The following is a 22,560-nucleotide window of genomic DNA, read 5'->3' on the forward strand; positions in this document are numbered from 1 at the left end:
TCACAATGCCAATCATATTTTGTCCATTATAGACCACTCTTCCACATCCCTCAGCCAGTCTCACAATGCATGACCTACAGGGCTCATCTAGTTGTTGGATATTCTCTGAAGAGCTTAAAAAGTTGTTGTCTTCTCAATTTACATTTCAAACAAAAGGAGATAGTCAAGATGCAGTGTGGGACAACGTTTCTCTGTGTGACGGTCCTGCGTGATTCCAACTATTTTAAACGTGCTTGCCTTCAAAATCATAAGAATATTGGTAAGTATGCAAATTGTGGGTGCTGTCTAGATTTTAAGCTTGCGTATCAAAAATACGCACTATGCTAAACACCTTAGTTGAACTGAAAGCAACTACATGTCCAATGAGGCAGCAGGATTCTCTTGAGACTTGCAGATAGTGACCGCCATCTTGAACATATAGAGTCCTCATGGACCACTATGTCCTTGCTAGGCAATTGTGATACGTAGTTGCTGCAGACTGGAACTGCTATGTACGTGCTGGAGTCCTGGTAACCAGTTATTCTGAGAAGCTGACAAAAACATCTCACATTCAGATAGATACATTTTGCACCCCACTTATATAAGGAGTTTGGGCCTAACTCACAAAGGTAAACTTAGACTAATAGTCTAAACGTAGATCAAAAGTCTATAATTAGACCTAAAGTCTACCTTTACTTGTAGTAAAGTTAGACATTTGGTCTAAACTTAGACCAAAAGTCTAACTTTACTGACAGTAGAGTTAGGCTTTAGGTCTAAACTTAGACTTTTGGTATAAACATAGACTTTTGGTCTAAGTTTACCTTTGTGAATCAGGCCCATGGACTTTTTCTTTTCAGAACATGTTTGTTAGAACTGCAAATTTATATTTTCATACTTTGTTAGTTTTTACAAGTAGTCTATCATCAGGCTATGAACATATCTTTTTGCCTTTTGCTAGTATCACAAGGACTCATTCATTAGGACCACAAACATGCTTGCACTTAATATTTCTGCAGAGAGACATCCATAAAGATTGTAAGCTCAGTGTTCATTTACATCACTTGAACAGTGGGAGCCAATTGGATCACATCTGACATACTATTTCTTGTAGGGTGTTAAGGTACTAGAAGTAACAAAAGACAGTTGAAGTATATTGTTTAATAACATGATATTAACAAATGCCTTACGTTGGAAATTGCCCTTTCTGCAGGGTTTTCCCTGTCATTTTGGCTTCTACCCTCCTGTTTTTGATCCTGTGCTGAATTTTGTTTTTGTTGGCTTTAGGACTCTGGGCAGTTTACCACTGCTGACCAGTGCTAAACTGCAAGTGCTCACTGTCTAAATTGTATTGGTAATTGGTTTACCCATGATTGGCATATTTGATTTACCAGTAAGTCTCTAGTAAAGTGCACTATGTGTGCCCAGGGTCTGTATATCAAATGCTACTAGTGGGCCTGCAGCACTGATTGTGCCACCCACATGAGTAGCCATGTAAACATGTCTCAGACCTGCCGCTGCAGTGTCTGTCTGGGCAGTTTTTACTGCCAGTTCGACCAGGCAAGTACACCCTCTTGCCAGGCCCAAACCTTCCCTTTAACTACATGTACGTCACCCTTAAGGTAGGCCCAAGGCAGCCCCCTGGGCAGGGTGCTGTGTTTAAAAGTTAGGAAATGTACTGCAAGGCCTATCTCTCCCATAGGATAATATGGGGATTGCCTTGAAATATCTTTTAAGTGTAATTTTCCACTGGGGGCAGATAGAGATGTTTGTGGTCTCTAAACTCACAATTTAAAAACACATCTTTTGGTGATGTTGGTTTTTACATTGTAAGTTTGAAAATGCCACTTGTAGAAAGTGGGCATTTTCTTGCTTAACCCTTCAGTGCCTCTGGCTGGCTGTGGAATACACGTCTTGGTCAGGATGACAGTTGGGCTCTTTGTGAATTCACTCTAGACAGTCACACAAAGGGAGCTGAGGTGTGCCCTGCATATACTGATGGGTCTTCCTGGGTTAGAGTGGTGGGAGGAGCTGACACTTGCACCTGAATAGGGCTAAGCCTGTCCTTACACAAAGCAGTCTCCAACCCCCTGGAGTGTGTATGGGGCCAGGGCAGGAAAGGCAGGGTATTGTGCACTACAAAGACTTTCCTTTGAAGCTTGAAATGAGTATAAGTATTGGGCCTCTGAGACCACAATTTCAGAACACTTCTGGACTGAGGGCATTCTGTCAGTAAGAAGAGCTAGATGCGGTAGGAGGAACTGCCACTCTGTCTGTTGCTTTGTTGTGCTGGCCTACTGCTTGCTGCTTCTGTCCTGACAGGAAAAGGACTGGTCTTTGTTTTTGCATCCTGCTTTTCAAGGTTCTCCATGGACTTGAACTGAGCTTGCCTCCTGTTAGAAGTCTCAGGGGCATCAAAGACTTCATCTGCCCTCTTCTGCTGAGAGCCCTGACTTGCCAAGTGGTGCCAAATCCAGTCCCTGGGCCCTTGGAAGTGGAAACTGAGGTCGTGAGGAAAAAAATAATCTACACATCGGATCGCCGCAGCTGAAAATCGATGCATCGCATGGCTTGCTGCAGAAGAATCAATGTAGTGCCTGCCTTGCGGCTTAGGAATCGACAAAGTGCCTGCCCTGTGGTGGAAGGATCGATGCAGCACCTGTAGCGCCTGTTGGACCACTCTCCATACTCACAGTGCATTTAGATTTTCCCACCCATTGTCCCTGGGTGTCATTTTTTCATCAACCCCGTACTGCAACAAGGAATGGAGGCTACATGACTGGAAACCGATGGATCCCCTTTCCTGCAGGGAGAGACCCAAAGCATCACTTCCCTGCCAATAAGGAACTGACGCATCACGTCCCCTGCAAGTAAGGAACCATCGCATCACCTCTCCTGGAAGGAGGGAATCAACACATCCCCTGCCTTGCGCAGTAAGAAACCGACACATCGCTTTGTTTTCTGCCACCTCACCTACTCTGCAGCCTGCATCGTCTTTGTTTTTGAAGCATCCTAGATACTGTGTATTAAAAAGAGACAACCATTGGTTCTTCTGGATTGAGACTCTTTGCAACTCTTTAAAACTGATATCTTTGCTTGTGTATGTTGGAATTTTGTCGCTTTCATCTTGTTTTAGTCAGCTAAATATTGGCTATTTTTATAAACTGATGTGGAGTCCTTTTGTAGTGTTTTCACTTTATTACTATGTGTGTGTGTGTGTACAAATACTTTACACATTGCCTCTGAGATAAGCCTGACTGCTAGTGCCAAGTTGCTAAGGGGGTTAGCAGGGGTTATCTTAGCTGTGTGGCTCCCTTACACTGACCACTGCCAACTAGAGACCCCATTTTTAACACTTTCCATAACATATTATATATAATAGGTCAGGCTATTGCTTGCAGTTACTAAGGGCCAGATGTAGGTAGATTCCAATTTGTGACTTGCAAATTGCAAGTCAGAGCAACTCGCAATTTGTGAGTTGCAATTTGGAATGTAGGATGGTGTCCCTGACACCATCTGCGACTCGCAAGGGGGTCGCAAAGGCCCACCTCATTAATATTCATGAGGTGGGTCGTAATTTGCGACCCCTTTGCGAGTGGCGGCATTCACAGGGATGGTGGCCTGCTGCAGACAGCAGACCACCATGTCTGTGACTGCTTTTTAATAAAGCAGTTTTTTTTTTTTTTTTGTAATGCAACCCATTTTCCTTAAAGGAAAACGAGATACATTACAAAAACGAAAAATGAACATTTTCGTTTCATTTTTGCAGAGCAGGCAGTGGTCCATAGGACCACTGCCTGCTCTGAAAAAATGTTTGCAGTTCCATTCACAAAGTGGAAGGGGTCCCCTGGGGACCCCTTCCCTTTTGCGAATGGGTTACCACCCATTTCAAATGGGTGCAAACTGTGATTGGTTTGCGACCGCGTTCGCGGTCACAAAGCAATCTGGCATTGCACTGCGACTCGCAATTAGGAAGGGGACTCCCCTTCCTAATTGCGACTCGCAAAACGGGTTTTGTGCATAGCAAAGTGCAGTTTGCACATCGCAAAAATTAGCTGTTTGCGACGTTCAAAATGTTTCCTACATCTGGCCCTTAATCCCTTTTAACTATATTGCAGGTCAGGAGACATATTCCAGGGAAGAGAGTGTCAAATATAGAGTATCAACAGGTGTATCAAATAACATCAAAGGATAGTTGTCAATGTCAGCATTGTAGTCATACTAAAGTGCGTCACATGTCTTCTAACATCAACACTCCTGCAGTGTAGATCAAGCCAAGTAGTGCAACCAGAGAGTGTGATGATATATAATGTCTCTGCCGCGCTCTTTTTTTCCACTCGTGTTTTCCTCTGGTTTACTTCCAATCTACGTGGTGTTAGCATAAGACTGACTGTGTTTTTGGTGAACTGTAGAAGCTCCCATCGCTCCTGCCAGAGGTTGCACAGCAGGGATGCCCATGAAGGAGCTACAACCATTTTCCCATTTAGCTTTCCCAGCCAGGGAGAATGTGATCGGTATGTTGTTTCCATAGCTATGAATAATTGTGAAATCCCCACAACCCCCACCCTCATTTCCAGGTCTCTAATTGTGAACAACATGATAGGAGGCGTGGGTGTATTAGATAAATCAGTCCATTTCTTCTTCCTTGCTTTTGACTGTCTCGTATATTGTTGGAACTTGATGTTTGCTATCTGAAATGTGTATTTAGCTTCCTGAAACATCAAAAATGTTTTCTTTATAACTAAATTACTCGTTGCATTAAGAATACTCAGTTGCAGATGTGAAAAGTCTACATTGGACACTGCTTTTTTGAAGTTAGGGAAAATCTGTAATGGATCACCTGAAGCAAAGGGGGTTTCCTTGCATTTGGTCTGGTCACTTACCACTCCTGTGTGGACAGGACCACCAAGGAAGATATTGCCTTGTGAGGGCCAGATTCTGCGAACAGTACGTTATTCCCTTCATACCTGACTCGTATCGGATTTCTGTCTGACCCTGGGATTTTCATAAACCATCAGAGCACATATTGTAATCTTGCCGATAAATAACAACGTTTCAAATGTAGCAGTTGTGACCATCTCTTGTCAGGATTCAGTGTGTCTAGTTTAACCACCCGGCTCCTCCGAACCCCCGCACCAGCCTCATCAGTACTTTTTCATGTACCCAGAAGGTTTTCTTTCGATAAGTAAGCATATACGCTGAAATATGTGTAGACAACAAGGCAGTATGGTCAGTTTTGTAAGGCCAGTTTTGCCCATTAAGGATAACAGTAGCACTACCCAGAAGTCTACCCACTTCTTCAGATTCCTCAATTCTGTCAAAGTTCCATAAGTAGCTTAGAGCATTTAAGTTTGCAATCATAATCTCTAGAGGATAGAAGATGTCCATCCACCACTGCATTGGCAGTGCATCTTCTTCTGATTCATCCAGAGAGCCCAGTGAAAAGAATACTGATTTGTCACGCTCAACGGCTGTATGTCCCTTGAAAGATCTACCACCCCCAATTGGCCTTTTATTATCTGCCCTAATTCCTAATGTAGAGTCATAGGATAGTATAATTCTAAATTCGTATAGCGCCCAGAGCATCTACTGAATGGCTCTACAAAGCCTTAGGCAGCAGATAGCCTCTTAATGCGATTTAATGTGAATAGCCTCTATTAATAATGTGTGGTCTGCGTTGCTTTTTCACTGGGTTGGCATGTGCACATTTGTTTCGTCCCACATTCTTCCAAAAGCAAGGTTCCCGATGTTACATACTGTGCAACCTAAATGTATTGCATCCATGCTGGTGACATTTGTTTTTGTAAATAGAAGTTCAATGTCAATGCTAACCTCAGGCAAGATGGGCACCTCTTGCCACAGTGCACCAGCTTCGTTAGTCACTGAACATAACATTGAAGCAATGCACCCTCAGTTTGGTATGATAATGTAGTCAAAGGGTACATGCACTGCAACTTATGTTCCTTTTGAAAATATGCTGTCTGTGAATTGACGCTAATGGTTCATGGAGTTCTGGGGCCTATAGTACTCTCAGGGTTGCTGCTGTGTCTTTTGAGACTCTCAGAATTTAATCAACTTACTCCAGTCACTAGCCCTCACAGAAAGTGGGAAATGGATGCTTGTGAACATCTTCACACCCACCTGCAACATCAAGATAGTATATGATGAGCTGCCATTCAGCTGCGCAGGCAAAATTAACAAACAATCAGGGGTTACAATTACAACCGTACCTTAGAACTTTCAACACAAATGCCTGCATTTATGAGAAACAGCATGGGCAGAGCAGGCACAGGACGTTTAGGAGTTCTGTTTCTCTCTGTGGAATGGATCCAATCATTTTCACACACGTAACCCGTTAAAGAGCCTGGGGAGGGATTAGGGGTAGGTACTGCTACTCACAATACTGATGCAACCCAAAAGAAAGCATAGATACCTGTTGCAGAAACAGAGTAATTGTCCAGGACATAGACACATTCTGTCCCCACTGCAGAACAGTTTGTGTAGTGCTCCCTAACCCTGCTGGTGGTGACATACTGCATGGAGCATGTGCTCCTGGAACATAAAGTAAGAGTTGTGGCTTAGTGAGCAGTATCACTGGTATATTAAACAGTCCCTCTCGTATAGTTGTGCCCAACCATCTGATATTCTTCAGCAACCTTGTATTTTCTGCAGCAGCCTCATATATTATTATTTGAGGGTTTTCTATAGCACAAACATGACCCTAGGGTATGAGAGCTCTTTAAATACATATATAAAGATTCATAATGAGTTAGCTAGTAACATCCTTTAGGAGATGAGTTGATGTGTTGCTGGTGACGCAGTCTGTCAGCTCAGGGTAGAGTGGCAGCTGGCCAGTGTTCGTATCGTTTAACATTAGTGATCAGGTCATGACATATTGTTTGTGGCTTGTTCGGTCATTCAGGTGCGGAATCTGTTCATTAAGATCAGCTTGACTCCTTTCTTGAAGGCTGAGGAAGAGGTATTAGCCCGTGTCTCAGATGGGAAAGAGTTCCAGATTCTTGGTGCTTCCCAGAGAATGAGCAGTCATAAGCCTTAGTTTTCCAGAACTTCGCCTCCAGAGATAGAGAGCTTCTGAGGCAGTTATAAGAAAGTGTTGCAGTATACGGCTTTGTGTGTTAAGCAAGCTGTCTTCAGTTGAATCTTGGCTTCAAAGAAGAGCCAGTGTAGTGATTTTAGTGCAGGAAGTATGTAGTAATAGAGTCTTAATCCTGTAATCAGCCTGGTCGCAGCTTTGAGAGGTATCTTGAGTGGAGCAGTCCTTTCTATGGACAGTCCTGTTAATGTTGTACTCCTGATTTCCAATCTGGATATGACTAGAGATTGCACTTCTATTTTGAAGTCTGGCGGTAGCAAGAAAGGTTTGATCTTTTTGAGGAGAATCATCTGGAAGAAGGCTCCTATTGTGGTTGCACTAATGTGTCTTGCATATGAGGTTTTGTGATTTATTTGACGTTATGAAGATTGGTTTGCAGTTGAGGGCAGTTAAGTTGATGGTCCACTCTTCTAGTGATGGAGAGCTATGTGGTGGGGTTAGTAGAAGGAATTCTGCCATTAGTGCATTTAATTTTAGGTGATTTTGTGCCAGCCAGTCTTATGTTTCCATGAGTGTGTTGTTGAGTTCTCTGATATTTTTCAGAGATTATATATTTAGGGACAGTTGTGTGTCATCTGCGTGCATGTGGTAAGAGATCTTTTTTAAGGATTTCTGTCAGTGGTTCCATGTATAGATTGAAAAGGGCTTGGATTAGGTTGATCTTTGGAGAACCCCATATTCAGGAGCATCCCGTATATATTGAGCAGCAACTTTCTTATACTCAGCAGAAACCTTCATATATTCAGCAATCCCCCTATTATATTCACCAGCTCCATTGGTATATTAGCAGCACAACAGACCTGATTTCAAGCCCCGAAACACTGAGAACCTCCAGGGGCACAATGACCTTGATCTTTGGAGCATGCAGCAGAATTACTGGCATTTTGGGAAGCACCGTATCACACTGATAACAAAGTTATCTTATCAAAACAGATCCAAATTTGGGCCCTGAATGGCCAAGTAATCTGAGCTGTTCGTACCATAAGGCAAAATCTTTGCGTGGTACCTTGCCATCTAGTTACCTACAACCCAGAGCAAGCAGCGGTTGATTAAAACCTAGCAAAAGTTTCTTTAAATCTGGCAACTGTAAGACTTGCAGGTTCAGTACGAATTGTAAAAGTTTTAGATTACCTACAGGGCAGCATAAAATGAATCAACACTATGGGGGTTATTACAACTTTGGAGGAGGTGTTAATCCGTCCCAAAAGTGACGGTTATACCACCAACCGTATTACGAGTCCATTATATCCTATGGAACTCGTAATACGGCTGGTGGTATATCCGTCACTTTACCGTCACTTTTGGGACGGATTAACACCTCCTCCAAAGTTGTAATAACCCCCTATATCACATGTGCTAGTGATTAATGTGTGTATTTACTGGAATGTCCCTGTTAGCGGATTTATGTAGGCAGTACCATCTTTACTTACGTAAAAATATTTTTGGAGCATATGCGTGCTATTAAGAGCTGTGGCAATACATATCCTGTTGCTAGACATTTTGACAAAAATATAATCGTAACCCTGATTAGTTGCAATTTTTTGGCATTGAAAATTATATGCCATCTTCTTCCCTTATGGGCATCCTATGTGCCCCAGGAGACAACACACAGTTATGAAGTCCAGTACAATGCCCACAGTCCTTTTCAAGTCCATTACCACTTGTTTCCAGAATCAGTGTACCAGCCGGCATCCCCATGCCATATACAGAAATCCTGTGGCACCAACCCCACATCTAGGACAGCTATCCGAACGGGAGCTGAATATTCTATGAAGATCTTTGGGGGTAACATAAGTCTGGTGTAGGAAATTATATTGAATTATTATGAAACGGGTGGTGCAGGAGACCTAGTGGGTAAGGGCTGTTATGCGTGCCCATACGGTTGTAAGACTGAACCAGGCATGGTAGAACCACGCATGGCTGAACAACATGGTTGGAACCACGACCACGTATTTACCATGCATGCCATTACCACGAATGCCTTTACAACTAATTTTGTTGTAAAAGCATAGCTAGTGAAGGTATGTGTGGTAAACACATGCGTGGTTCAGCCATACAACCCTCCCCTTAACTTAAAAAAGTAACCCGGCTCCCCCACCCACCCTGAGGCCTAAAACTACCCTAGCCCCAAAAAACCTCCACCTCTCAAACCAAAGCCTAAGCCCCTCTCTGCACTAAGCTCTAAAATCCTGCCCCTGGCAAAAATTAGTACCCCAACCCCCCTAAAGCCCTGGGACTTGTTAAAAAATAAAAACTACCCCAAACCCACCCACACGCCCTGAGGCCTAAAACCTTCCCCCACACTTAAAAAAAACAAAAACCTCCACCCATCCTAAGACATCCCCTCACCCCCCAAAACCTGGCCCCATTCCCTCCACGCCCTGAGACCTAAAACCTTCCCCCACCCCTAAAAATTAAAGTACCCTGACTCCCCCACCCGCCCTCAGGCCTAAAACTGCGCCTTCCCCCACGCCCTCAGCCCTCCAACCTCATCCTGCCCTAAAAACTATCCTGACCTCCATCCACCCTGAACCCTAACAGCAATCCCTTAAAAAAAAAAAAAAAAAACTACCCCCCCCCCAAAACTGGCCCTTTCCCCCCTCAACCCTCCAAACCCCCCCCCCCCCCTCGTTAAAGTCCCAGCCCCACTTACCTGGCCACAGTGTACCTCTCCCCGCTGTGTGCCTGAACCACAAATATGAATGGTGCCTTAACCACCCATTCGCGTGGTTCAGGCACATGCGTTGTTCAGGGCAAGTGTGGTTACGGTCATCGTGGCTCCGGCTGTGTAGTAAAGGCCGTTTCCCATCCAGGTTACGTCCCCCAGTGACACCTCCAGTTCAAGAACCCATGCGATCCGGGATCGTGGGTGTTGCCCACCCCCATCAGTCCTCATTTCCTTGTACAGGAGTGTGATTAAATGGTGGCCTGCCCCACAAGCTAGAAGGATTTCCAGGGTGTATGTTGTACCAGGGGCCTCTGGGAATGTGGGCCAGATACCCCTAGCTATATTTGCCAGTCCTGTATGGTGTAAGAAGTGACCCTGCCCTAGTGAGACCATGGTACTTCCTCCAATGAGATGGTTTCCGCAGGATACAAGCCGCCAAGAGTGCTACAGCTTCCTATTGTCCAATCTTGACAGGACACATCATCCATCAGTTGTTGGACAGGTTTTAGTATCCATATCCGGAGATCCCAATGAAAAGGGGCTCTCTTTAACTCCCTTTAGGCAAAATGTTGCCAGATGGAGACCATGGCTCACACAATCTGTGGAACGGCTGGTGGTAGACCCACCTCCTCCATGATAAGTTCAGGAAGGTGCTCCACTACTTACTCTACCTGCCAGTAGGCACTTTTCACAGTTATCAGCAGGGTCCAGCCAGTGGGTTGTGTTGTAGGTGTGCAGAGTAATAAAAACAGGTCAAGGCAGGGGCCTGCAGCCCTCCATCTTCGTAAATCATTTTGAGAGTTGACAAAGCTACTCTGCATCTTTTAGCAGCCCACAATAGGGATACCAGCAGGGAGTCCAGTTGTTTGAAGACCCTCACTGGAAGGGGGACTAAGGAATTTTGCAGCACATATAAACATTGATGGAGCAGCATCATCTTTGAGATGGCTAAGCGGCCCATCAGTGAGAGGGGGAAAGTGTTCCAGAATAAAATGGAGGAGCCTAGGCCTTTTAGAACCCTGTGAATATTAAGGCTGAGCTGACTTGCCACGCTGTGTGCTACATTTGTGCCCAGGTATCTGAAATTATCAGGGTCCTAATGCAGGCCCAAAGGGGGCAACTCCTCTTCCGGCTTCCCAGATATTGCAGCAAGCTGGTACAGCAAGGCCTTGCCGCTGTTAAGTTAAGAAGTAGTCCAGAAAGATCTCCGATACTCTCCAACAGCTGTAATAGTCATGGCAGTGAGTCCTGAGGGAAGGACAGATAGAACAAAGCATTGCCGACATAGAGTGAAATGAGATGGCTGACGTCTCCCAGAGGTACACCCCAGGCCTGCATGTCCTTGTGCGACCAGATCACCAAAGGCTCCATTGCAAGTGCGAATAGGAGAGGTGACAGTAGCAACCCTGTCTTGATCCACGACACAGAGACCACGCCTCAGATCTAGTACCTCCTATCTCAACCCGCCCTTGGCTCCAAGTAGAGGAGACGTATCCAACCACAAAGCGGGGCTCTGAACCCCATGGCATGTAGGACCGCCAGCAAATAGCCCCAATTGACGGTATTGAATGCTTTTTCCAAGTCTATCGCGGCTACTGCCATTTCCTCATCAAGATCCTGTACCTCATGGAGGACATAGGCCAGCCATCTAAGATGTATGCCAGTCTTGCACCCTGGGATGAACCCGCACTGGTCTCCAAGCACCATCTGGGTCATATGGAGATGTAAGCGCAGAGCCAGTGACTTGCAGAGTATCTTCATGTTTGTATTGATTATCGTGATGGGCCTATATGCGGCTGGGACGGCCTGCGAACCCCTTGGCTGTAAAAGCATGCAAATCTCTCCTTCCCTCATGGTTGGAGGTAGAACCCCCTTATCCCTGGCCTCCAGGAACACCTTCAGGAGCCTCGGAGTCAGTGAAGTTGAAAAGGTCCGATAGAACTCGGTTGGGAATCCATAGCTACCCGGGGCTTTCGAGGGCGGGAGTCCATTCAGAGCTCCCCAGAATTCCCCCATCGTCAGGGGGGCCTCCAGTGCCTCCATAGCAAGCAGATTAAGTGTAGGAATGTCTTACCGCTCCAGAAATCTGGTGTATCCGTGTGAGTCCACCCTGGGTCCGCCGCATATACTCGTTTTAGGTGTTGCTTTAACGTGTGCGTTATTCCCTTTCTAGATGTGATCTTTTGCCCTCGGGTGTCAACACGTGTTTCAGATTATTAACTATGCTAATTGCCCACTTGGGCAACACTAGTGTGTCTCATTTGCAGTAGTGATTTTCGTTGTTGTATATGTTGTTTGATTATTGTTTTCACGGTATGATCCCTTTGGCCAACTTTGGCTTTTCGTATTGTTGGAAGCGTTATATTTTGTGATGTGTTCTAAAATGGAGTTATACTTTGATAGTATATGACAGCCATTGTGGGGTACTTATAAAATTGTAAGATGCATTTTTTCTTTCTGTAATGTTTTTATTTTTATAAGGATTACATTTGTCAAATGCGGCTTGAAAAAATGTCAGTATTATGTTTATTTGGAACATCACATTTATGTCTATACACCACCTTTATTTATGTCAAAGGTGGATGGGGCAGATCAGTTTGAGGAAGGCAAGTGTGCTGAAACACGTCTCATTGGTGTAATTTAATATATGAATTTCAAACATAACAAAACGCTAGTGTAATTTAATAAATTAATTTCAAATGCCTTGGAGTGCCAGTGTCTTGGTTTTTGAAGCAGTATTCAGTGACACGTGGGTGCTTCACCCGCGGCTGGCACTGATGACGAAGTGTGGAAGTCACCGGTGTTTGCAGCGATTTGAGGTTAGTATACATTTATGTAAATATATACATACATAGGGACTTTGGTAAGCCCTCTTCTTCTGCCGGTATCTATGAGTATCACATAAACTCTGCTGCCATTTATGGCTGCATACAACATGGGGCAATGGGTGGGCCTACTTCACACTTGGCTCCCTTACCCTGGGAGTGACTACATTTGCCTGATCATATGTGCTACTTTAAAATGGGTGTGCTTGAGTGTAGCCTGGTGGGCCAGATCTTCAGTTTTCTGTTTTTTTCCCCTTTTAGAAGTCCCCTTTCATTTCTTTCTTTCTCTTCTTAGTTTTATATTTGGAGAATGCTGTAGCTCCCCAAACAGTGCTAACTGCCTGCTTGTTAGCTGCTCATTTCATCTGCAGTGCACCACATGCCAGGCAGCCACTGCTTCTAAACCAGTCATCCTTGAATCAGTGGTGTTTCCACAGTCAAGCAGTGTTTCACCATTGCAAAATGACCAACACATTGCTTCTAAATGTGACAGACATGTGGGAACTTTAAAAGAATGATATACTATGGTTAATAACAGGGCAAGACGGCCACCTTCCGCTATGTTTAATTTTGCCGTTGTAAGCATATGCTTGCCATGTTTAGGTGGCAGCATGTTTTCTTTTTTTCTTTTATCTTGCAAATGTTTTGTGTGAGTGTTTTATTGTAGTTGTTTGACTGGCTCAATTCAAGAATGAGTCAGTGGGTTATGAATAGATACATGAGTGCAAGGATGCGTGAGAATACATCTGTGATAACCCACACAGTGCCTAAACCCATCAACTAACATGGACTTTCACTTTGCCAGTGCTTCTGTATACGGTGATGTAATACAAAATGATGAGACTCCTGCAGAATGTAAATAGGGGCTCCGTAGGGTCTGTGCAGTTTCTCCAGCCGACTGATAAACACAGCCGGGCTAGCGAAACCTAAGTGCACATGTGTGTTTGGCCAGCCTCAGATGGCCGGCCAAACACACATGCGCACTTAGGTGCACTTTCCCCTCCTCCCCCCACCTCCCTTTGTCCAGCCCCACCCCCTCCTGCACTGCTGACTGTGCCAAGAGCAAAAAAAAAAAGAAATATTAAACTATTGTTTTATTTTTCTGCTTCTGGCTCAGCCAGTGGGGCGACGCACCTTCGCCGTAGCGAAGTAGCCGCCCCTGCTTTTTACTCATTCTGTCACTCTTGGAATCCCTTTGTTGCTTATTCCTGCTGATTCATATTTTCCCAAGTTTGTCAAGGCCTACAATGTAAGCGCAGTGCCATGATGTAAGATTACCTTAGTCACAATTGAACTGCATTGACTGATTGAATGAAGTGCAATTATCCCTCTGAAAAGTGTATCTGTATTACGCTACTTAAGTGAAGAATGAAAAAACACATGCAAAAATAGACAACAAAAAGTTGTGAGGCTTCCCTGAAGCGGCGCACCTGTGACAGGTTCTGTGCTTTTTGTCTAAGAGCTACCACACCTGTGGTGGTGTGCCCTGCTGCAACACGGGTGCAAGTAAATAAACTATAGTACCAGTCAGCTGTGTATGTGAGACTATGGTGCCAGTGTCAGACTCGCATGAAGGGTGCTCTGGACCCCAGCGACCAGGGTGGAGGCCCTAGGTATGTTAATTGTAAAAGAACAGTTTATCATTTTTTGACAAATTGCACACCAGGAAGCGAGCCCTCTCCTGTACAAGCCGGTGCTAATGCAGAGACACAGGTGTGCTGCCCAGGTGTTCGGAGTCTGTAAAGTGATACCCGTGTCCTACCTTTGTCTTTTGCCAAAACAGATAAGTAGAATGTATTTTGCTGCTACTTGAAGTGCTGACTTGGAATTTTACCGAGAACACTTGTCTTCAGTGAACCATTAACAGTAGTTTCTATCGCCCTTGAACGTAAAATCAAGTGGAGTGATACCAGCCGCTCTACTAGCACTGTGAGGGGAAATCCAAGTTGTGATTTTCATGCCCTGAAATTAACAAACATTGCAAATAATGAAAACTGCGTTTGATACCAAAGTATCTGAGTGACACTTATTTGTGAGCTTGAGGAAAGAACGTTCTAGACAAGCATTTTGAGTTCACATTCCAAGTATTACCGATACCTCTTCATAAGGACTGCTAATAAACGCGTGGTGTGTAGATGGTTTTGGGTAATGTTTGCTGTCCACTGCACTCTTTGTCCCTAACTCTACGTCATTTCCGTCCACAGAGCATACCGCAGGAATCGCCGAGGACAATGAAGCACCTTCACTCTGCTGCTCTCATCACCATTTGCTTTCTGACATTATGCGTGGGAGGAAAAACGTCTCGAGATAAAACTCTTCGAAGGACTTTCAAACACGTGAAAAAGGAAATAGCTGGCTATTCTGACATTGTCAAGGAAATTATTAATCTAGCTGTGCACGGCAAAGCACAGAACAGGTCATACGACCGGCTCGCGCTTTTTGTCGACGCCATCGGGAACAGAGTCAGTGGATCTCGGAATCTGGAGATGGCGATCAGATACATGTACAAGGAGCTGCAGAAGGATGGGCTGGAGAATGTAGCGCTTGAGCCAGTGAAGGTGCCGCACTGGGTGAGAGGGGAAGAGACTGCCATGATGCTGGAGCCGAGGAACCAGAGCATTGCCGTTCTAGGCCTAGGGAGCAGCGTTGGGACACCTCCAGAAGGTACTATCGAGTGCAACCACATAAACAAAGTGTAGTTTTGCTACTCCGTGATTTATAAGGAAAAAGAATAAGAAGACAATAGTAGTGCCACTGCAAAAGTATGTTGCACACACCACACACTAAATTATATTCAGGGCCACTGGAATTATGCGACAGCTGAGCATCAAGTTAATGATGCAGCGAAGACTAAGGGCCAGATGTAGCAAGATATGCTTTTGCGAGTCTGAAATTGCGAGTCGGTGCGACTCGCAATTTCAGACTCGCAAAAGCATATGCAGAATGGTGTCTCAAACACCTTCTGCGACTCGCTATGGGGTCGCAAAGACCCACCTCATTAATATTAAGGAGGTGGGTCGCTTTTTGCGACCCCATAGAGAGTCCCTGCACTCACAGGGATGGTGGCCTGCTGAAGTCAGCAGACCTCCATGTCTGTGACTGCTTTTTAAATAAAGCAGTTTTTTTTTTTCATTTTGCAGCCCGTTTTCCTTAAAGGAAAACGAGTTGCAAAATGAAAAAAATACCGAAACCATTTGCTCTGAAAAAATATTTTTGTCGACATTCACAAAGGGGCAGGGGTACCCTGGGGACCCCTTCCCTTTTGCAAACGAGTTACCACCAGTGTGGCACTGGTGGTAACTGCGAGTTGCTTTGCGACCGCATTCGCGGTCACAAAGCAAGTCTGAATTGCGATGCGAGTCGCAAATAGGAAGGGAACATCCCTTCCTATTTGTGAGTCGCATTCCCAAATTGCAAGTCGGTACCGACTCGCAATTTGGGAATGAGCATCGCGGGAGGCCGTTTGCATGGCGCAAACTGCGTTTTTCGCAGTTTGCGACATGCAAACGGCTTGCTACATCTGCCCTGAATTATGTGGCAAGAAAAGGCAAATTATACGGCATAAAGCGGCACAACTTTCAATTAATATTACTTAGTTATTTTGTCATTTTTACACAAGGCAATACTGGACGGGCCAAGATTTCACCTCAGTACCAGTTTAACTAGCACATGCAGAAATAAGCAGCTGAAAGATGACCAGTTGAGCGTGCAGAGGGTCTTCCACTGTGCGCAAACACATCTCAGTGTTTTTAGTAACCTTGATCTATTTGAGCTAGAAGCACTTTTTGTTAATATCTGCAGATTATGCAGCAAATATGACAAATGAGGCAAATCCATAATTATGATGAAAAACCACAGAATAACATAATTGCAGTGGTCTTGGTTATAATTAAATGATTGAATCATAGGCTTCAGTTTACACAAAGTATAAGAGCACAAAACCTAGCCCAAAGCAGGCTTTACACTAATAACTGCACCCCTAATGGCACTGACCCTAGGGTCGCCCAGTGTAGGCTGTGTGCGCTGTTGCATGGATAGTCTATTTGAGTGTTCCCTCACCCAAACATTTAAGAGCTTGTATATGCAGAAGAAACAACATGATAAAAAGAGAATTATTTATAGTGTCCTCAAAGCAGCATGTGGTAGTTTTGACTGAATGTAGACAGATCCATGTTTGAAATATATAAAGGTGAATGTATTGTGCATTTGATACATTTCCTTAAAGCACATGAGAACTTCCTTTCCTGGTTAAACTAGTCACTTCTTTTATTGTTTACACTATGGAAGCATGATATGAAAATATTTGCCCAGTTTCTGTGACCTATGTCTACCTGAGGTTAAGTAACTTGGGGCCGGATTTAGCAACAAAGCAAATTGCGACTTGCAATTTGCGAGTCCGTGCGACTCGCAAATTGCAAGTCGCAATTTGCTATGCAGAAGGGTGTCTCAGACACCTTCTGCAACTCGCAATGGGGTCGCAAAGACCCACCTCATTAATATTAATGAGGTGGGTCGCAGTTTGCGACCCCATTGCGAGTCTGAGCCCTCACGGGGATGGTGGCCTGCTGGAGTCAGCAGAACACCATGTCCGTGACTGCTTTTTAATAAAGCAGTTTTTTTTTTTCCATCTGCAGCCCGTTTTCCTTAAAGGAAAACGAGCTGCACTTGGAAAAAAAAACCTAAACCTTTAGTTTCAGTTTTTTTCAGGGCAGGCAGTGGTCCATTGGACCACTGCCTGCCCTGAAAAAATATTTTTTTTTCCATTCACAAAGGAGAAGGGGTCCCGTTTGCGACTGGGTTACCATCCACTTCAAGTGGATGGTAACTGCGATTTCATTTGTGACCGCTCTCGCGGTCGCAAATGAAATTGAATATCATTGTGAGTCGCAAATAGGAAGGGAACACCCCTTCCTATTTGCGAGTCGGAAATGCATTTTGCGAGTCGTATCCGACTCGCAAAATGCATTTCTGCATAGCAGAGAGGCTTTTGCGCCTCGCAAACGTCGTTTTTCGCTGTTTGCGAGGCGCAAACCCTTTGCTACATCTGGCCCTTAATTAGTAATACCGGACCATGTAAGCTTTGTTGTTTCAAGAAAAAATTGTTACACAATACATGGAAAGTGCCTGACTACCCTATTGAAGTTCACCTTTCTGTGCACACCCATGGTTTTATTTCAATTTATGAACAGAATTGATCGCTCTGTAGCAAATTGCATTATCAATACAACTCATTATGCTGGATGTCAAAGTTTCCGTAGTTCTAAGAGTAAACACTCTAATAGGCGACATCAACGCATTTTTGTATCTGCAAGAAATGAGTTGAGTAGTTATATCACATACATTATTGTCAACAAACAACTCTACCCCCTCTCATGAGAATGCATAGACCCTTAATTTTAGGTATGATTTTGTTGTTTTTTACCAACACCCTTCAACCTCAAAGCTGCTATTTAGCCAAACCAAAAAGTAAAAATCATCTTCTCAAATCATAACTCCTCTCCCTAAATAGTTCTGTGAAAACACTTTTTATAACGTTTTAAACAGTTTTGCTGGCAATATCTCAGTAAGCACATACAATATATGTTCTCGCCATACTTCCTTAATATTAATTTTAAAGTGACCATTAACGGTTCCTAGTTGCTCGAGGATCAGCTATCTCCTTCGATTATAGCTTCACATTTTGAATAGACATTATTTGAAAAATTCTTTCCAATAAGTTATATATTTTTTAACATACAAACTAGGAATACAAATGTTGTAACATGTCATACAGTTACCGGAGAAATCACTCCTCTCATATAAAAAGTGTACTTGCCGCAAATGGCCGTTGTCTAGGCTGTTACGGTACAAATTCAGGGGTCTCCGTTCACCTAAACGGTTTACGTTGTAGCTGCAGGTTTAAACACCTGCGTTACATTGCCAAGGGAAGCCAGAGTGCCTACACCATACCTCCATGTTATCCCAAATTTAGTGTTGCAGACTCTAATTGCGTAGGTGACTCTTTCCGCCTCCATATCCCAATCAAGATTTCATATCTAATTTTCAATCAGTGGGACTATGGACCATCTCCTTTTCTGTGAAATGTTTTGTTTAGAAATAGCTTCTGCGACTTTGGCAACTCGTTTGTACCTCCAGACCTCTGTATCTTCCCATATTCCTAACACCCTCATTTTAGGATATTGTATTTTAGGAGTGCACACCATAGTGTGTATTTGTTATAGGGCCTTTTCCAGAATTGTTGTATTTTCGGACAGTGCAACATTGTATAATAGAAAGTACCTGCCTGCCCACAGTTTCTCAGCCATTTAAATTTCATACCATCTAAATATATCCAGTTGTCTTCTAGTGTAATAAACTGTTTCCAAACTTTTTATAAAATTGGACTTGTCACAAGTTTGTTATATTGCAGCATCTCCAAGGTAATAAGGATGTCTAGCCATTTTCCTCATTCAATTCTTTCCCTTTTTCACATTTTCCTTTTAATGTGTCATGGTTGTGCTAATAGTCAAAGTTTTGTTTGTTATGGAGACAGACTTTATTGGCACCTATTGTATAATCAATTGACTTTCGATGGGTAGGTAACTGGCAAATCACTGGCTTATGCAACATTTACCTACTGCATGACATATCATAAGGTACTTGAAGGATTCCCCATTTGACAGTTCATGTTCTTGATGCATTTAGGCAAAGGTCAGCATAATATTTTGGCCCCGCACATCATCCAACCTCGAGATACCGATCAGGTCCCATTCCCAAATCTCTGATGACCATTGACTTCTGGAATGAGCCTACTCAACTACAATGTGATATTCCTGTTAAATTTAGCTTTCCAGCCTGTGTCAATATTCCCTATTCCACGTGCTTTTATTACCAATTTTGCTGGTGTGGCAATATCACCTTTTTGCTGACACCCCAAAGATAAATTTGTAACCCCCCCTTACCAAGTTTGTTATTCCAGCCTTAGTGATGGATCTGACTGATGGCTAAAGACCTACTCATTTGTCACTACTGGATGTGATGCGAGGTAGCATCTACAGATATTCAGGAGACTTATAGCACATGTGTAATTTCCCTGGTACTGTATTTCTAAAGATACCATGAGCCTCCCTCTTTTCTGACGCAAACTCCTCAATATTTCGTTTACTTCCTGAAAGCTAACATCTTGGAGCCAAAACTGGACATTCTGGTTTCTGGACTATCATTTCTGCTTTATAAAGATCTAGACATAAGTTTTGATTGTAGAATCTTGCAGCCTTTTTAGTGATGTGGAGTCCCAGGTATGTAAAACTGGTATTTTCCATTCTAAAAGAGCTTACAAATTGATGGCTTATTGTCCATTTCTCACTGGGTATAGTTCTCATTTTTCTCAACTGATGCTAAATCCAGAGAATTGTCCCTAGATGTTGAATAAATCGAGAATTTTACGAGTCTGTTCTGGGTCAGTCACATACTGCAACATATTATCTACATAGAGTGAAATCTGTCTGCCCAGTGTGGAGCGCCATTCCCCCCTCCAGATATTCTGCATCAGATAGGACCTCTTTTGCCAAGGTGAAGAGGACTGGGGACAGTGGACAACCCTGTCTTGTACCCATATTGAATGGGAGGATATCTGAAAACACCCCGTACACCTTTACTCTGTCACTTGGTGCTTCATATAGCAGTCTTATCCAGGTACATATTTTCAGGCCAAAACCTATTTTCTTCGGCGTTCAAAACATGCATGGCCATTCTATTGAATCAAAGGCCTTAGTGACATATTGGGTCAGATATTCCTAGCCACTATGCATGCCATCTCGATGTATTTTAAGAGTTGTGCAGCCTTCAAGGACTCATTGTTTAAACCCTATTTGGCATAAAGCAAGATTGATTGGGAAGTACTAATTTTGCTACTACTCCAATTAACTGATTTTCAAATACAAAATATTTGTATTTCAATGTTTATTAAAGAGTACATGAGCACTATTGTAGCAGAACAGGGATCTGGGGTCAAGATCTATTTCTATGAACATGTCATGAAGTGCATTCAGCACAATATATGACATATCTTCTCAGTCCAGTCCCTTGAAGAGGTCAACTGGCAACCAGTTAGGCCCAGGGGCGTTTTCTGATTGTAGTGCCAGATCATGCTATGTGCAACTTGTCTTCTGACATATCTGTATTAAAGCAGTCTCTGTCCATCCCTGGCAAACACTACATTAATAGGTCTACTATTAATCTAGCAACTATCCAAGCCTCCCATCGAAACTTAAAGTTATAGAAAAATTGGAAATAGCCCATCTGTGTACAGCCTCATTGTTTTCCATGGACACCACCCCTTCACTATCGATTCTGATTGCAACGATCCATCTGTCTTCGTATTCACATTTCCATTGCCATTCTAGTGGTTTTGCCTATTTATGAACCATCCGTGTATGTTCCTTCTTCAATTTTATCATCTGTCTTTGTCATTCAGTGTCTGTATCTAGTAACACATCTCTGCTGCTTTAACTCTTGGCCTTGTTTTAAAGATCCACCTAAGATGGTTTATTTCAATGTTCACAGAGTTGATGTTTTGCTCCATTGCAGTCTGAAAGGCTTTTACTGTCTCTAATGCTTTAATTTGGGAAAGCTCAGGTGCTGCTTGGGTTTATCTTGATATTTAACCTTGGTCTCTCACTGTGACTTATTTGTAAAGCATATTGTTGTAGTTTGCACATTACTGTTGTTTGGTCTATCCCTCCCAATCTTGGATCAGAAGGAGGGGGTTTGGTGGGGCACTCTTTGCTACACCTGGCCCGGAATCAGTCTTTCAGTCCTGCGTTACTTCCCCAAAGTTGTGCCTCTTGGTCTGTATCATCCATGAGGTTTCATCTTTTCATCATCATTATGTGTCAACATTTCAGTTCCCCCTCATATGATTAATGTTTCACTTTTTTCCATCTGGGTTTGATTTTCCTAATTTGCACCCTCTCAGGTCTTCTTTCTCTTATTGAAGTTCCAGGTTTCCTGCATATTGCCCCTGGGTCTTCCGCCAATGTGTCATATTCTTCACCAGCCACGCAACCTCAGAGCCGTCCCGTACATGACCACCAGCTCCCCTCCAGCTACTTTCTCCTTCACAGAGCTGTTTCCTTGTATCAAGAGATCTCAGCTCCACTGTTGTGATCCCTCTTTGCCTCAGCCATATACCAATGTAGTCTACCTTATGACCCCCACCCATGGGAAAATCCCAACCACAGATAGCAATCGATTAAGAGGGCAAGATAGGTATCTACAGCCATTTTGCTTCACACATACACATAAAGCCTGAAAGAACATATTGCACAGCTGTGGCACCCTGTACCGAAAAGGTTTCAAATGAAATTGCTAATGAGTGACATAACTAATGGATAGGCATTAAAAATACTGACAAACTCTTGAATAAGCAGATTCAACATTGTGTGGTTTTCAGACACACAGTATAACACTTGGAAGGGAAATGCCTATCATAAAATGGATCTCATTTGTTCCATTTTGCCCCCAGTCCCACATTTTTTCCACCTTCCCTTCTTTTTCTGAGATGTTGGTTGTAGATCTCCACGCATTACCTTTACATTGTAAAGTTTAAATTTGCTGCATTGTTGTTTCTATCTGTGTAACTGACGCACTGTGAGGGTAACACTGCCTCATATCAAAGGTACATAAAAATAACCACATTAGAAGAATTAACGTTTTATTCCTGAAGCATCATGCACAAATATAAAGTTTGTTCCACCACCACAAATCTTATGTATGTTATCACAGCACTTCAGATCAATTTTTCAAAATTTTGAACCAATTTAGCCTTAAAAGCCTTCATTATCTGAGCCAATGACAAACCCCACCGTTTATTACACCTATCCAATCCATGCGCACCAACATTTCTTCTGTAGTGCCAACTTTGCAGATGGATTTAATGTTGGCTCGTGGTCAGAAAGAAGACAAGGGTAAAGATGGTCCAGGATTCTTTATTGTAC

The 22,560-nt window shown here is 43.4% G+C and overlaps 1 protein-coding gene across 2 annotated transcripts in view; it reads left to right on the forward strand.

The window, feature by feature from the left end:
• Positions 1 to 22,560, forward strand: part of CPQ (carboxypeptidase Q) — a 1,788,882-nt gene that overhangs the window by 126,482 nt on the left and 1,639,840 nt on the right. For both annotated transcript variants that reach the window (XM_069220517.1, XM_069220518.1), the window contains exon 2: positions 14,788 to 15,247. In XM_069220517.1, the coding sequence (XP_069076618.1) occupies positions 14,815 to 15,247 (433 nt within the window). In that variant the 5' untranslated portion in view covers positions 14,788 to 14,814. The remainder of the gene's footprint in view (positions 1 to 14,787; positions 15,248 to 22,560) is intronic.

Source organism: Pleurodeles waltl, chromosome 2_2 (genome assembly GCF_031143425.1).
Source record: "Pleurodeles waltl isolate 20211129_DDA chromosome 2_2, aPleWal1.hap1.20221129, whole genome shotgun sequence".
Classification (NCBI taxonomy): Eukaryota; Metazoa; Chordata; class Amphibia; order Caudata; family Salamandridae; genus Pleurodeles; species Pleurodeles waltl.